The sequence below is a fragment of the Salmo salar genome, chromosome 09 (assembly GCF_965601325.2).
Source record: "Salmo salar chromosome 09, fSalSal1, whole genome shotgun sequence".
Taxonomy (NCBI): domain Eukaryota; kingdom Metazoa; phylum Chordata; class Actinopteri; order Salmoniformes; family Salmonidae; genus Salmo; species Salmo salar.
In genome coordinates this window covers 124,481,859-124,498,563 of record NC_138299.1, presented here as the reverse complement: position 1 = coordinate 124,498,563, position 16,705 = coordinate 124,481,859, and the positions used below count along the sequence as shown (strand labels likewise).

Below are 16,705 nucleotides of genomic sequence, written 5' to 3'. Positions count from 1 at the left end.
GGCTGGTCCAGACTGGTCTGCTGGACCACCAGAGTCCTGAGGGCCCCCGCGGGTACACCCCCTGCTCCCTCCTTGGGGCTCGGCGCTGTGGACGTGGGGTACCCGTTGGACACCCCTCCTGACCCCCCACCAGAGTTCACTTTGGGGTCCCCCTTCTCTGCCACCCCTCCGTCAGCCAGCATGAGTCTGCCGTTCTCCTGCGATGACTCCTCCCCCTTTCTCTTTCTCTCCTCCTTCGTTCTCTCTGTCCATCATCATTGACTGTTTCATCTCCATGGCGATGGCCGGTGGTTAGGGGCGTGGTGTGGTTGTTAGCGACGACGGTGGACTTGTGGCACGGTATGATGAGGTGCCCATCAGGGGATGAGGGATATCATAGAGAGAGAGATAGAGAGATAGAGAGAGAGAGAGAGAGAGAGAGAGAGAGAGAGAGAGAGAGAGAGAGAGAGAGGGAGAGAGAGAGAGAGAGAGAGAGGGGTGGCTGGGCCAGGGGGGGACGCCGCTGTAGGATTAGACACTTGGACTGGCTCCACTGCCTTCTATGACAAACACCAGTGGGGACACAACCTGTACCAGACTGCAACACAAACACAACACCACTTGTGTAATTTACCATTGTGATAACAACAGGACATGTTTAGAAATATAATTGTTTTTTGAATTACTTGTGTATTTTGCCTTGAATGGTTTGCTCTTTATTTTTGGCTTCTCTGGAATATCCTGAGTGGTTAGTTAACACAGGGAAAGACAGAGACAGATGGGTGAAGACACTGCGACTGACTAGTGATATGTCACTATGGGGTTAAAAGTGTGCAACACTGAGGGAATTGTGAAATCTGAAAGTCCCTGCCAAATAAGACCTGAGGGGATTCCGCTAGAACACGTCAGTTTATTTTCTTTCTTGACATTGTTGTTACTGCCGAAGCTACAATCACATCTGATTTCTTGGGTCTCTATACCTTTGGAGATAAAATATGAATGTTGAAGTTCACCACATAAATTAGATGAACATTTAAAAAAAAAAAAAATTCAGGCAGCAACAAGATTTGTAAGGAAGAAAAAACAGTTAGAAGAAGTACATAGTTTGATAGATGAAAGCAACGTGCAGTCAGTGTGTTATGGCAGGACGGAACAAGTTGATAGGATTTGCGTCCAGAAACCAGCTGACTTCCTCTGATTTTGATACATTCTTTTATAATATGTGTTATCAGGGTATCACAGACATATTTTTCTTGTACCGTACTTTTTGTCCACATTTTTTTTGACAGTATGAGTATAATCAAGATATAGTAAAAGAAAATGGTTAAATCAAATTAAGAAACAAACTACTTCGTATGTTTAACTCCTTTTTATTTATTTTTACTATTTTTTACTACTTTTTAAATGTATTTTTATGTTTAACTACTTTTCAGCACGGTCACAGTAGATATTTACCACAGTTATATACAAAAGTATCCAACGGGAGCGTTTCTCCTGTCCTTTCCTGTTGCCTTTCTCTTCACTGCAACTACCCTTCATTCTGGTTCCTTTTAATGTCAATTATTGAGAATTATCATTTTCATTTCATTTAATCCATATACTGTATATGTTAGACAAAGTAGAAGTCTTAGCAATAGACTGGAAAAAAGTAGTGTACCAGTGTAATGTAATATTGGTGTAATGTACAGACTCACAATAAAGTAATTTAATAAAGTAGTGTATTCATTCACATTATTATGAAGCTATTTTCCTCAAACAGGAAAACTAAAATGAAACTGATGAAAGCCGTCTCCAGAAAGATGTCGTTTGTGACAGGGCTCCAAATCACACCATGTTTTTCTATGTTGGAATTTCACACTGAAAGAAAGAAATCATTGTGCGTCTTAAAACTTGTAGACTGATCACATTTGACAAATATCATAAACACAATCGTATCGACCTTAAAACTCATTAACTATGCGCTATATTACATTGACTGAAGATGCACTAAAAAAAGAATATTTTGCTGTTTGTTATATTTACAAACGTTAACCACATACCCCGCTTAAAAAGTCCCATGATTTGAGTAAGAAACTAGTTAAACTTGAAGGGAAAAAAAGGTTTTGGAGCTAATCGCCTCGTTTATACTCGTTTGCTTCAATTGGAATTTAATGGCAAAGGGAGAGTTAATTCAAATGGAATGCCATTATCCCAATTAAAAGTAATTGTCCAGCAATTCTCCATGGAATTCCAGTCCGTACCCCTTACAGTCATGCAGAATGTTCCTATTGAAGCCGCATAAGGCACCTGGACTGACAACAGAATACATATAGGAGAAGGTGGAAGCAGAGCATTTGATGGATATTCATAAATAAAGATGAGAAAACAACAGCTGGAAGAAAGAGAGGAAAGTGTAACCCACAAATAGACACTGACTGAAAGTGCAGCTGAAACACTGGGGGTAACAATTAGTTCAAACCTAAATCAGATAAAACTTCCTCTAAAGTACCATCTTTTTGACTCTCTGGGTTGCCGTATAGCACTTACATTAGCTCAGCACTGAGTAACGTCAAACAACCACTTCATAATCAACAATATTCCAGCTGAGAATGAAATCATTGAACAACATATTTCAAATATCATTGCAATCAGATCCCCATAAGTTCTGAAAATAGGTGCAATTTGGAGCTATGAAGAAAAAAACACTTTGGTCAAGGTTATCATAGTGTAAGTTTGCAAGAAAGGCATTTCACTGTACTGTACACGAGACATTAAAAACACTAACATGGGGGGGGGGGGGGGGCCTTCCAATGTCCGCCACCGACCACTTCACCTTACGTTAACAAAGATCCTGCAGAAGAACACACACAGAGAGAAACAATTCCGCCAACTCTGAGCATTATTGTTCTGTTACAGAGACAAACAACAAATGATGTATAGTAGAAATACTGAGTAGTGGATAAGGAATCAACTCTAGCCTTCTCTGGAAGCAAAACAAAAAGATCACAACTTAGGGTTTCTAGCAGGAGTACTTCTTGTTTTCCGTGTAAGACAATGAGGAAGCCGAACACATAACATGATCTCCATCACTATCACCACTGTATCTTGTCTCTAACGGTGCATGAACTCTAGTCGGCGTTGCTTCAAATCAGACACGCTTCAAATCAGACAATTTAACCCAATGGAACTTTTTCCCCCCTCCTAGAACTTATATGATGCTCTGCCGCTGAATAAACTTGCTAGGATAAGCATGCGCAAACACATCAAGACACACTGTTTGCCCAGTAGAGCACTCAAACCTCTTCCATCATCACACTATAGACACATTGAAGTTTGGTCTGGCACAAACAGATATATGCATAGAACCATGGAGAACCATACACACAAACTTCACACACAACGTCCAGAATGCAGCCCTACCGTGCAGAGGTTCCGTAGTTATGTGGGGGTCTGCGTCAGGGTGGTACTCACCACCGTCCCTCTGAAGAACACGTACAGACACTCCCCCGCTGGAGTCTCTCTCTCTCTCTCTCTCTCTCTCTCTCTCTCTGTCTCTCTCTCTCTCTCTCTCTCTCTCTGTCTCTGTCTCTCTCTCTCGTCTCTCTCTCTCTCTCTCTCTCTCTCCTCTCTCTCTCTCTCTCTCTCTCTCTCTCTCTCTCTCTCTCTCTCTCTCTCTCTCTCTCTCTCTCTCTCTCTCTCTCTCTCTCTCTCTCTCTCTCTCTCTCTCTGTGTCTCTCTCTCCTCTCTCTCTCTCTCTCTGTCTCTCTCTCTGTCTCTCTCTCTCTCTCTCTCTCTCTCTCTCTCTCTCTCTCTCTCTCTCTCTCTCTCTCTCTCTCTCTCTCTCTCTCTCTGTCTGTCTCTCTCTCTCTGTCTGTCTCTCTCTCTCTCTCTCTCTCTCTCTCTCTCTCTGTCTCTCTCTCTCTCTCTCTCTCTCTCTCTGTCTCTCTCTCTCTCTCTCTCGCTCTCTCTCTCTCTCTCTCTCTCTCTCTCTCTCATATATCTACATCTACGTGGGAAAAATGTGCAGTATTATATGTATACGGCTACATGCACAAATCATTTTTTTGTTGTTGTTGGACAACCTAGATAAAGTTCCAGACATCTGGTAGCTGCACCGCTATCCGCCTGGCATCGCCAGACTGCAATCTATGCTCCTAATCAGTTATGGAATATTGAAGACAATAAATAGCGGATGATTTACCAAGGCCTTTGTTGGTCTTACCTTACAGAGCCCCCTCTCTGTGTTGTTTTAACACCAGCCGGTCAAAAGCATCCCCTCATCCCCATGGCTAGCTGTGAACAAAACACAGAGTATATCCTCAGACACCATTCTTACTCCGGAACTCTAAATCCCTGACAGACAAATTCACAGGCAGCCTGAGACAACTTTCAGCAGCTCCATAGAGTCTACCGACTGAAAATGTTCAACGGTGATCACTTCGCTGTTCTTATCAGCGGAATCGCTTGCCCATGAACTTCATCTGTCATAATACAACCAGGACTGTATCATGTTTGACCCGAAACATTAAAAAAAGTAGGGTCCAGAAATAGAAAGCCAGATAGTGCTGCTAAGGGACAAAAAGTCCTGAGAGAGCATGTTGACGAATCTTAAAACTAAGACTTACAGAGAACTGCAGTATGTGTTGGCTTAACTAGATAATTGGTTTTCGAGACAGAATAGGAAGACATGTAAGAGTGACATTATGAGCAGTTTGCCGAGCTAATATGCTTATCAAGATGTATTTGGCGGTGAAGGGGTTTCTCTGAAGGAGCTGTCACTCTCAACCGGACCGTATCCTCCGTCACCACTGACCTGTTGGCCCCCTCTTCCCCCATTTGCAATGGTTGTCTCATTCCACCTGGCAAAATTATTGCCTGGTTTCGCAAACATCTCCAGCCAAAAAGAGGAGTTGAGTTGTAGGCTACTTCCTCTCAAAATAACCAAAAATTGTAAAGGGAATAATGACATGACGTAATGGGAGTAAGTTTGAAGTTCTGGATGAACAGCGTTGCACGTTACACAGCAACGCAGAAGAACAACAAATAAGCAGTCCAAATGCATCTTTAATCTCACTCAGCTCTCCGAACTAAAAATAACAAGCCAATCACCAAGCGGTAGGAAGTAGTCTGCGATAGGAACCCATACGCCGAACGACAGATTGAAGGATAGTGTGCTTATCCCCTGGGAAAAACAACACCCAACACACACACACACACTAGCAAACAAGCACTTACAGGAAGCATATCACAACTACCACTGCCATGGTGCTGTAGGACATTTGATTTGCCAGTGCCCGCCTCATGCCCTTCCCATCAAACGCAAACAAAGACCTATAGGAAGCCATTAGGTATCAGCAGACTAAAAAGGCCTTCGCTGAATCTGTCTAAAACACAATCAACTAACACCTGTCCACTCTCCTCAGAGTATGTTTCCCAGTTCCTTGGTAACCCCCAGATCAGGTGGAATACATCCAGATAAAGAAATGTTTGGAAAATGTCAAGTGTGCTATGCCAGGTAGATGCAGTCCCTCATCTTGCCTCTTCGTTGGTGATGCTCCCCACCATCACCCGGTCTGAACTAGGCAGATCCGGTATGGATACCTAACCTCACCCTGCTGGCTAGAAGATAGCAATGCTATCTATTGTTTCATATCTAAAAAAGTCTACTTAATGGAATTTATGCATTATGATTCCATCCATTTATGGTTACTGAGGCCTCTTGACCTCCTGTAGACTCAAGGACAAGCATCTTAACCTTTGAACTATTTAAAAAGTGTGTCGCGTTTCCTCTGACTAAATGTGGTTCCCACATACAAAATCAGTTATATTGGGTCTTGAGCAACCCCAGCTAGCTTAGTGAAACTGAGGAATAGCTGTAAAAAATCTCTACACATCTCCACAGTAGAGTAGGAAAGAAAAACAAGGATTTATGCAAGGAGGCTAGGACTTCGAACAGCATGGGACAAGTCAGCACTCTCATTAATATCTGAACCTTCTGACATTCATGTGTGAGCAAGTATGTCTCTGTGTGTGCCACGTGAGAGATATCTCATTTCTAAGGAAGAAGGAAATGTGTAGATATCAAGGGGAACATAAGAGTTGAGAGAGAAAGGCAGACAGAGAGAGAGACAGAGATAGAGAGACAGAGAGAGAGAGGTAGAGAGAGAGAGGTAGGTAGGGAGGGAGGGAGGGCGGTAGAGACAGACAGAGAGGGAGATCGATCGAGAAGGTAAGATTAGCCAGAAAACACAAGAGAACTTGGGGATACTGTAGGGTGGGAGCCATGGGACCATTTCATCTCTTCAATTACAATCACTGGCAGCTGACCTCTATCAGCAAGTTAGCAGCCTAATCTCTTCATCTCCCTGCCCTCTTCCACTCTCACTCTCTCCTCCCCTCCTCTCACTCTCTCTCCGTTCCCTCCTCCCCATCTCACTCTCTCCCTGCCCTCTTCCACCCTCACTCTCTCCTCCCCTCCTCTCACTCTCTCTCCGTTCCCTCCCCCCCATCTCACTCTCTCCCTGCCCTCTTCCACCCTCACTCTCTCCTCCCCTCCTCTCACTCTCTCTCCGTTCCCTCCATCCCCATCTCACTCTCTCCCTGCCCTCTTCCACTCTCACTCTCTCCTCCCCTCCTCTCACTCTCTCTCCGTTCCCTCCTCCCCATCTCACTCTCTCCCTGCCCTCTTCCACTCTCACTCTCTCCTCCCCTGCTCTCACTCCCTGCCCTCCATCTCCCTCCCCATTTAAATTTACCAGAAGTTCTTATCCAGAGCCAGTCAGTGTGTTCAACGAAGCTAGATAAAAACGACCACGTATCGTTTCTCTCCCTCACCGCCCTCCCTACTATCTTGCAGAGAACAGAAATGTGTCTTTTTGCTTATAACCCAACCCCGAGACACTCACTTTCTCTCCCCACTATCCCTCTGTCCGTCCTCTACTTCTCTCTCATCCTCCTCTTCAGTCTCTCCTCTCCCTCTGTCCGTCCTCTACTTCTTCTCTCTCACCCTCCTCTTCAGTCTCTCCTCTCCCTCTGTCCGTCCTCTACTTCTTCTCTCTCACCCTCCTCTTCAGTCTCTCCTCTCCCTCTGTCCGTCCTCTACTTCTTCTCTCTCACCCTCCTCTTCAGTCTCTCCTCTCCCTCTGTCCGTCCTCTACTTCTTCTCTCTCACCCTCCTCTTCAGTCTCTCCTCTCCCTCTGTCCGTCCTCTACTTCTCTCTCACCCTCCTCTTCAGTCTCTCCTCTCCCTCTGTCCGTCCTCTACTTCTTCTCTCTCACCCTCCTCTTCAGTCTCTCCTCTCCCTCTGTCCGTCCTCTACTTCTTCTCTCTCACCCTCCTCTTCAGTCTCTCCTCTCCCTCTGTCCGTCCTCTACTTCTTCTCTCTCACCCTCCTCTTCAGTCTCTCCTCTCCCTCTGTCCGTCCTCTACTTCTTCTCTCTCACCCTCCTCTTCAGTCTCTCCTCTCCCTCTGTCCGTCCTCTACTTCTTCTCTCTCACCCTCCTCTTCAGTCTCTCCTCTCCCTCTGTCCGTCCTCTACTTCTTCTCTCTCACCCTCCTCTTCAGTCTCTCCTCTCCCTCTGTCCGTCCTCTACTTCTCTCTCACCCTCCTCTTCAGTCTCTCCTCTCCCTCTGTCCGTCCTCTACTTCTCTCTCACCCTCCTCTTCAGTCTCTCCTCTCCCTCTGTCCATCCTCTACTTCTTCTCTCTCACCCTCCTCTTCAGTCTCTCCTATCCCTCTGTCCGTCCTCTACTTCTTCTCTCTCACCCTCCTCTTCAGTCTCTCCTCTCCCTCTGTCCGTCCTCTACTTCTTCTCTCTCACCCTCCTCTTCAGTCTCTCCTCTCCCTCTAGGCCCTCGGTCTGTCTAGACAGAGTACTTCTCGTCAACACAACAGGCTGGGATTGTCCCGGCCGATGCGGCTCAGGGAGAGAAGAGCTCCCTCTGGTACCGCTGAGAGGAACTGCACTCACTCGGTCTCACCATTACAACAACACAGGGCTGGGGTTAAAGGTGCTGTTCAATTAGAGACAAACATATAGAACGTATTGGGGTCATTATAGCAAGACTCATTGAAAATCCAACAACTGTCATACACAACCATGGTATATGATTTGGAGGTTGAATAATAGAATAACCAATCGGCAATAATCCCCAGCAGATATGACGGCACTACCTGGACCCTATCACACAGGCCTACAGTAATCTCCATTGAATCTCCCTGGTGAGTTTCCCAACACTAAACAACAAGACCATCCAAGTTTCAGAGCAGATGATTTATAGATACAGACCCATTACTTTATGGCTGTTTGAGAGGCTGGGAAAAAAACATATAATGTTGTTGTGTACTCATACAGTATGTATTATATCCTAGTTAACATTTTCATTCAGTATTTCATTCTATTCCCTGTACACAGACCCATATGAATGTGTGTTAGTCTTGGTCCGGAACCGTGGAAGAAATGAGGTGGAATTGGAACAAAAGCAATTCTACTGTTAGCAATAGGTCATGTCCAAGCTGTGGATAGTTTAGAATGGTGGCTTAGAGGGAGAAAGAGAGGGGTGTCCTACCTGGGGTGAAGTGGGGTGCTGCTGGGACCAGCGACCAGCTCTGCTGTCCATAGACGTCCAGCTCACTCCCAGTCCCGACTCAGTATCCCGGGAGAGGCAGGGCACGGATACACACTGGACAGAGCTGGACTTCCCCAAGGACACATTCTACTTTGCCTTGATTAGACACACACACACACACACACACACACACACACACACACACACACACACACACACACACACACACACACACACACACACACACACACACACACACACACACACACAGCTTTTGCCAGTGCAGGGATCCCTTGCTCTTAATCCAAGATGCATATTTCTGAAAGGGAAAAAAAAAGCCTGGCTGAGTGGCAGTGGGGCTATCCCTGACTCCTCTTACAGCCACCTGCATTAGACTATCATGCACCGTGTGTGTGTGTGTGTGTGTGTGTGTGTGTGTAACGAAGACCCCCTTTGTCAGGATTAAGTCTCTAGGGTAGGGACTTCCAAGTCCAGTCACTAGAGGACCACAGAGAGAGAGTCACACACAGAAGCCAACACAGTCATTGTAATCGTGACAACTTTTACACGCCTCACTCTTAACCAGTGCTGGGGTGCTTCTGCGAGTGCGAGTCACTCCAATCTGTTTCCAAGCTGCAGTAGGTTAATTCCCATCACTCTCTCTCTCTCACACACACACACACACACACACACACACACACACACACACACACACACACACACACACACACACACACACCACAAGAAGATAAATAAATAAAGCAGAACAATCCATCCTCTGCAGAGGGTTTTAAGTTGGTGTGAAACAAAGGCATTAGGACTTTGAACCCAGATAAATCCTCGGTAGTGGCGTCAAGTCTCGGTAGTAGTGACGTCAGGACATCTACCAGCCCATCTACCAGTCCATGTACCAGTCCATCAGAGCCAGGGAAAGTAGGAGAATTGAAGGGTATAATATGAGTCTTGAATAATTGGGCTGTGTATGTATTAAGTGTTGAATGAGTCACCATCCAGACTCCCATCACGATCAGGTCAGTCAGACAAAGCCCTGAAAAGATTAAGTGGAATTTCTTGGAAATCTCTCTCTGGGAACGTAGAGGGGCTAAACTACAAAGCTACATATTTGCTGCTCAGTGCTGCCAAGGAAAAGGTACAGCACCTAAAAGCCCCTTAACAGCCTCTCTACTACTCTCAATCCTGGGCCCAGCTGGCCCCAAAGCCCCTCACATGGAAACTAACCCTGTGTGAGTGTTCATGATGGAGTGTGTGTGTGTGTGTGTGTGTGTGTAACTCTCATCTCTTAAAGCCAGGGGCTCCAGCAGCCTACGTGAAAAAAACATTGCATGACCTCCAAACTCTTAACGCTGCTAAACATACCAAACAAACTCAACGGAGATTAACATCAACCTCCCCGAGGAAATAGTGAAACAAGAGATCTGACAGCTTTACTGTCTTGCTCCTCTATTGCGTTTAGTCATACAGCCTCTAAGTAGGAGTGCTGATCTAGGATCAGGCCCCCCCCGTCCACTGAATATGTATTTTCCCATTACGATCTAAAAGGCAAAACTGATCCGAGATCAGCACTCCTCCTCTAAGACTTGAGATGATCCATAAACATGAACCTAAGGTGAGAGGGCTGTCAGTATGGACCTGAATGGTTCTCACCTCCACGTGTTCCACTTATACAGTGCTCCCTACATACAGGAGAAATCTGCTCTGGGACATTCATAGCTACGACAATAACAAGTCTCTTATGTGCCAACAGGGGAGACCTGGTGCAAAGTGAGACAGGGGTTGTGATGCAAATGAAGGAGCCAAGAGAGAAAGCCAGTGGACCACAGAGGGAAAGGAAGGTCGACTTTTACACACGCTCTCGGTTCATGTTTGCGTGTAGCTCAACGGTAAGGGACACACACACACTCTCCCTCTCTTCCGTCTGACCCCATGGGAAATGTACTGCCCCTGTGTTCGGCCACTCAGGAGGGTAGGAATTCAGGGGTCAGGGTCAATTGCCGGCCGTTCCTGCGTTTGCGGTTCGGGGGATCTCTGGGAGTCGTAATGATTTAATAGTGGGGTGAGAGGAGTGGCGGGTGGTTGTGGTACGCTTCACACGGCTGGGATTCCAGGGGACTGAGCTGACTGCTCCTGGCCCCCCCCCCTCCGAGCTCCAGCCTGCCGGCCCTTCTGTCACCCCTCATTCCAGGCAGAGCTCACAGTAAAGCAGGGCATATGGCGAGGAGCAGCAGGGTCAAGTTCACAGGGGGGAGCTTGTGCGTAAACACTGATGTCTCTATCCACATGAGCTGAACTGAATGTGTTGGAAGTTCAGTTCCCCCTAGTGCTTATTCACCAAAACATACTAGTCTGACCACCACCGCTAAACTCTGACTGAACCCGTCATAGTTGTGCTATTATGCTCCCCTGAATGCTGATGTGCTGAACTGGCACTTCCCCTTCTCAAAGGGGCTGTCAGTGGACGATAACTCACCGGATTGGACCATGGCTGGGGGTCAGAGGGCAGGCGACTGGTACGCTGCTTCCTGACACCCCTGCCTAACTCTCTCTCACACACCTCACTCTAGTCTGGCTGCTCTGGGTTGAACTCTGACCTAGGGAAGCTAGCAGAGAGGAAGGGATGGCATTACGCTGGGCCTCAATCATACAGCTAGGACTGGTGGGGTGGATGTGTGTGTCTCCTGGTGAAAGACTGGGATGGACTACTTACGTAGGACGTGACCCTGAACCAGCCCTAACAAAGAGATGGTACATACAGACCTTTTAACAACCCCACATCTTTCTACATACCACAGAATGTTTATGAAGCCAGAGGACACACAACAACAAAAACTGAATTGCAATCAACTCTGATGGTGCCTGGTTGGCGGTGAGAAGCACAAGAGGACATGGACAAAACAAAATGGCCGAAAGAAGACGTGTGTTTTTCCAGTAAAAAAAACTACTTTTATTATTTGTCTAGAGAACAGGCTGTGGTGGGTGGAAGTCTATGGAGGAGTAAACCCAGAGAGATGGGGCGGAGTCAAACAGACCAGGGCTGAGACCAGGCGGGTGGGATGGCACCGTCTGTTTCCATAGTTACAAGGCCAAGGCTCCCATTGGGTCCCAGGCAGGAAGGACGATGGGTTTCTTCTGCATTACTTCCAGCACCTCGGGGGCCAGGTACTTCTTGTCCACGACCACCTCGTACACGTATTCAGAGAACCACTCGTCGGTCATGATTAGGTAACCTGCACACACACGGAGATACATTGGGTTAATTCATACAGTTAAAAGGTTAAAAACGACCCGATGAATGTGTAATTGAGATTGTTGGTATAAGATCCATTCAATCTGTGGAGCGTCAAGATGACCGACGTGCCGCTGGAGTTTCTTTTCATGAATCATTAGTCTTGATTAACACCCGTCTCTAAGACCAGGCAGTCTGAAATCCATTAGCTAACAGCAGTACCAGTGACTCACCCTGTACTTCAGTGGACTGACCTATACTGAAAGCAATAGGTGTGAGTGTTCTAAAGTGTGAGACCAGATGGTTCTAACCAACACACATCATTTTATTCATTAACACAGCATCCACTTTATCCTTCCCACCCAAAAAAGATGAAAGAATATCTCGAATGCCACTTCAACCTGCTCTAATCATTTTCCTAACAAGCCCAAAAACACAACTTTCAGTGTACATGATCCCTCTCCGAGACCTTGGCCCTGAGACCACGTACACACACAGGCTACGGCCTCGCTCTCACAGACAGGGTGACCGAGAGTACATCAAATCATAAAAAACAGCATATAAAACACTTGGTATGAAGAGATTAGACCGGCGAGAGCAGGATGTTTAATGACAATAGGGGCATTCCTCATACAGTGTTCTTATTTATCTACAAGGGCAATGGGCCTGTCTGAATAAACTGACAACCCAGATTACAGACAGACAGGAAGAGGAACAGCTCCAATCTGTCCATGTGGCGATAGATTTGGGATTTGAGCAGGCACGGGCTGGTTCGTTTGGGCACGCAGCAGAAAACGTTTTAAAACATTTTCCAACTAATGTTTGTTATTGGACAAGTCCAGGTAGTCCCTCCGTGTTTCAGACAGTTTTTTTCCCGTTTGGTGCCTAATGAACGCGATCCTGTGGTTATACGGGATTGTGTAACGGTCAGAGCTGGGGACTAGACCAGATTGTGACCGCTGTTTGGTTTTCCTCTCATCTCTGGACCCGGGCTGTGTTTAGAGCGCATCCCTCCCCCGCTGAAAAGTTGCATTATCGATGACGTCACAGGGACCTCGGAAAAACGTACCTCAGCTCAAAACAATTCCCCCGCTTCTGTGTGTTATTCGTCCTGTGTGTTATTCGTCCTGTGTGTTATTCGTCCTGTGTGTTATTGGTCCTGTGTGTTATTCGTCCTGTGTGTTATTCGTCCTGTGTGTTATTCGTCCTGTGTGTTATTGGTCCTGTGTGTTATTCGTCCTGTGTGTTATTGGTCCTGTGTGTTATTCGTCCTGTGTGTTATTCGTCCTGTGTGTGTTATTCGTCCTGTGTGTTATTCGTCCTGTGTGTTATTCGTCCTGTGTGTTATTCGTCCTGTGTGTTATTCGTCCTGTGTGTGTTATTCGTCCTGTGTGTTATTCGTCCTGTGTGTTATTCGTCCTGTGTGTGTTATTCGTCCTGTGTGTGTTATTCGTCCTGTGTGTGTTATTCGTCCTGTGTGTTATTCGTCCTGTGTGTTATTCGTCCTGTGTGTGTTATTCGTCCTGTGTGTTATTCGTCCTGTGTGTTATTCGTCCTGTGTGTTATTCGTCCTGTGTGTGTTATTCGTCCTGTGTGTGTTATTCGTCCTGTGTGTTATTCGTCCTGTGTGTTATTCGTCCTGTGTGTTATTCGTCCTGTGTGTGTTATTCGTCCTGTGTGTTATTCGTCCTGTGTGTTATTCGTCCTGTGTGTTATTCGTCCTGTGTGTTATTCGTCCTGTGTGTTATTCGTCCTGTGTGTGTTATTCGTCCTGTGTGTTATTCGTCCTGTGTGTTATTCGTCCTGTGTGTTATTCGTCCTGTGTGTTATTCGTCCTGTGTGTTATTCGTCCTGTGTGTTATTCGTCCTGTGTGTTATTCGTCCTGTGTGTTATTCGTCCTGTGTGTTCACTCTGCGTGTTCTTCCTTTCCAGTTTCCAGGAAAGATGTGTGCATGTCGGGTGGCGGTTTCGTATAGTGGCATTATTTGTCTTAACGGGACTGCAGATGTGTCCTACCTCGTCTTACAGGGAGAGCTGTGGAGGGAGTTTATTTAGATCAAATAGTACAGCTGAAAAGTTCTGAGCAATACGGGTCACAGACCGCTAAAGCGAGCACTGTCTGCAGCACATCCTGTTTCCATCATCTCCTTAGTTCGCCATAACGACAACATTATTTCCCAAACCTATCTGCGACGACGTCACCAACCTAAATGTAATAGCAGATATAAGAGTGTGTCCATAGTCTGCCCGGTAACGTGATATGTTAACAAGGGAATCGCAATAGCCAGTACAAATATTGTTGCTCACTATACCGAAGTAGCTGTAAAAGGAGTGGTGTAGAATCCGAGAGGTGTGTTGAGAAGGGCATCTCTAGCCTATAAACAGCCTGTCACAATGAAAAATCACATGTCAGATTGGCCCGCATTTCCCATATTTGTATAATAATCACGGAAAGGTACAAATAGTGCACTCTGAGGCCATAATAATCAATCTTGAGAAAAGCCCTGGTGTTTGAAGGGTTTGGGCAGTTTGCACCAGGCACCACGGTGTTAACCTAATTAGGTGGGACCCTCTTGGGGGAAACTAAATATTACAGGCAATTGGATAGATGCTAACCTCTCTAAACCTTACAAACATACATTTTCTCCATCCGCCGTGGCGTTGACAAGTCCTCCCTCCCCGTCCCCAGCTGTCCAACAAGCGGCGCTCACCGCCGCGGGTCCTCCAAACCGTTTGTTTTCAATAACTTTATTAATACATCCGAGGGGAAAGAGAGCGGATATGAAGGCTTTCTCCCATCTGCGTGGATGTTTATGGAATATGCGTGAAATAAAGTTGATTTGAGGAGGCTTTGGTGTTAGGCCTTTTTATATATTCTCAATATGCAGATGACATGGAGTCATTGACCAGGAAGTGGAACTACATAACAAAACCCGAATAATCTGCACTGGAATGCAGAGCACAGGGTGCGTAGGGATGGAGAGAGAGAGGGAGAGAGGAGAGAGAGGGGTGAAAGAGGGAGAGAAAGACAGAGGGGGAGAGAGAGAGGTGGGAATGGTGGATAATTACCTATTTTGATTAAAAAGCCGCACAGTCCCAACAGAGGAAGGTTCAGTATTTGTTTCTTTTCAAATGTTTTAGTGGCGCTTGACGGAAGAAGAAAAATACTATTTGAACCCAGGCCTGTAGTCTGACAGTGTCTGAGCCGGACTCTTCCACACAGAGGAAGTCTGGAGGCTGAAACAAAATGGCGTACTGTTGCGTTGTGAGAGGGACAAAGGGCCGTTGTCTGGGAAACAGCCCCGTTGTTGTGCTTTCTCTCCCTCCGGGGTTCATAGCCATAACAGACAAAGCTACGGTAGTGGGCCAGACATGAGAGGATGCCGCAAAACTAACCCCAAACCAAAACCAGCCCTCCACACCAGAGAAGTCAATTATACATTCATAACAAAGCCAGGCGGGTGGGGAGGGAGCTAATCCAACTTCAAATTCAATCGACCCGACAGGAAATCCAACTGTCCCTATGATTGTACACGGACGCCCTGTGGTGTGAGAGAGGGAAGAGACGAGGGGTCTGCGCTCGGCTCAGGCGGACCTAGAGGGGCTCTCGTGTTGCGAGAGGCAGGCAGACGTCACAAGGCTGCATGAGAACGGGCCCTCTCCTCCTCTGACCGACTCAGCGCTCTCACCTTTATTCCCACGGTCGTCGCCCCAGGAGTTCTCCACCCTCCACTTCTCATAACCTCCATCCTTTTCATCCTGCTAGAGTGAGCGAAAGGGAGAACGACAGAGAGAGACAGAGCTCAATCCAAATGTGTATGATTATGATTAAGTCCAAAAAGTCTGTGTTTTCTGCTTTATGCCCGTCATACATGGAGTACACTATACATGGTGGAAGAATATTCAGCAAATGATACAGTATGTCTATTAGTAAGAGAGGAGTGCAGGATTCCTAGTGGGGTGCAGGGCAGGACTGGTAACTCCTATGTTGTGTAGCCTAGGGCCCTGTCCAGCTGTTCTGAGGGGAAGGAGGAGATAGCTGGGGTTCACATACAGGGGGGGGGAATTAAAAGCCATTTTAAAACATGCAGTCGATTCAAAAAACTGTAAACACCACACTAGACGGCTTTGGTGCTGAGTCACTGGGGAACACTCAAATGCGGCGCGTGTGTACGTATGTGTGTACTGTGTTCTACCTTGTCGGTGACAGCGGTGAGGATCATGGCGTGTGTCATGAGGGAGTCTCCGAAGATAAGTCTCTCTGCCTTGGACAGGTTCTTTACGGACACCCCGAACACCAACTCATGGTTGAACCTGAGAGATGGGGGAACACAGGATGAGAGCTCGCTCACTCACTCACTCACTCACTCACTCACTCACTCACTCACTCACTCACTCACTCACTCACTCACTCACTCACTCACACACACACACACACACACACACACAAACACACACACACACACACCTGACTGATAGTGAGTTATACATGCGATGTTGACGCATGTGCGCCTCTCTCTCGTAAAACTCACACATTCATGTCGTTGATGCCCAGTTTGCCATGGAAATGCTTGCCCACGTCACAACCGAACCACACAGCCTACGAGAGAGAGAGAGAGAGAGAGAGGAGAGAGAGAGAGAGAGAGAGACATGCGTTACAGGTAGTCTCCTTGCACACTCGCTCAGTTGTCCCGGACATGCTCACACACCCCCACACAGTACCTCTCCCTCTTTGATGGAGTCCGCGGCGGCCTTTTTGAGTAGCTGGATGGGCTGGTTGTTGTACAGGGTGTTGTGTCCGCCCACCATGTTGCCCAGGAACTCAACGCTATACAACTTCTCATAGGGGTTCTGAGGCCGCGGGTCATTCACCAGACAGATCTGTGGGGGCGGGGGAGGGAGAACAGAGGTTAGACTCAGCTCATCAACAAG

The 16,705-nt window shown here is 46.8% G+C and overlaps 2 protein-coding genes across 3 annotated transcripts in view; both read right to left on the bottom strand.

The window, feature by feature from the left end:
* LOC106612651 (sodium-dependent serotonin transporter-like) overlaps nt 1–9,249 on the bottom strand; it is a 27,294-nt gene extending 18,045 nt beyond the window's left edge. The window contains 5 exon segments of the mRNA XM_045724418.2: nt 1–215; nt 217–577; nt 666–2,809; nt 4,181–4,251; nt 8,529–9,249. The exon segment at nt 1–215 is cut by the window's left edge and continues 110 nt beyond it. Coding sequence (XP_045580374.1) covers nt 1–215; nt 217–276 — 275 coding nt within the window. The 5' untranslated portion in view covers nt 277–577; nt 666–2,809; nt 4,181–4,251; nt 8,529–9,249.
* A 2,215-nt stretch (nt 9,250–11,464) lies between these two features.
* Nucleotides 11,465–16,705, bottom strand: part of LOC106612652 (bleomycin hydrolase) — a 29,463-nt gene continuing 24,222 nt past the window's right edge. The window contains exons 8-12 of one of the 2 annotated variants that reach the window (XM_014214026.3): nt 16,496–16,654; nt 16,306–16,373; nt 15,970–16,087; nt 15,463–15,532; nt 11,465–11,773 (exon numbers count right to left, since the gene is read on the bottom strand). In XM_014214026.3, the coding sequence (XP_014069501.1) occupies nt 11,622–11,773; nt 15,463–15,532; nt 15,970–16,087; nt 16,306–16,373; nt 16,496–16,654 (567 nt within the window). In that variant the 3' untranslated portion in view covers nt 11,465–11,621. Of the gene's footprint in view, nt 11,774–15,462; nt 15,536–15,969; nt 16,088–16,305; nt 16,374–16,495; nt 16,655–16,705 lie in introns of both variants that reach the window. The other variant, XM_014214025.3, reaches the window with a different exon arrangement.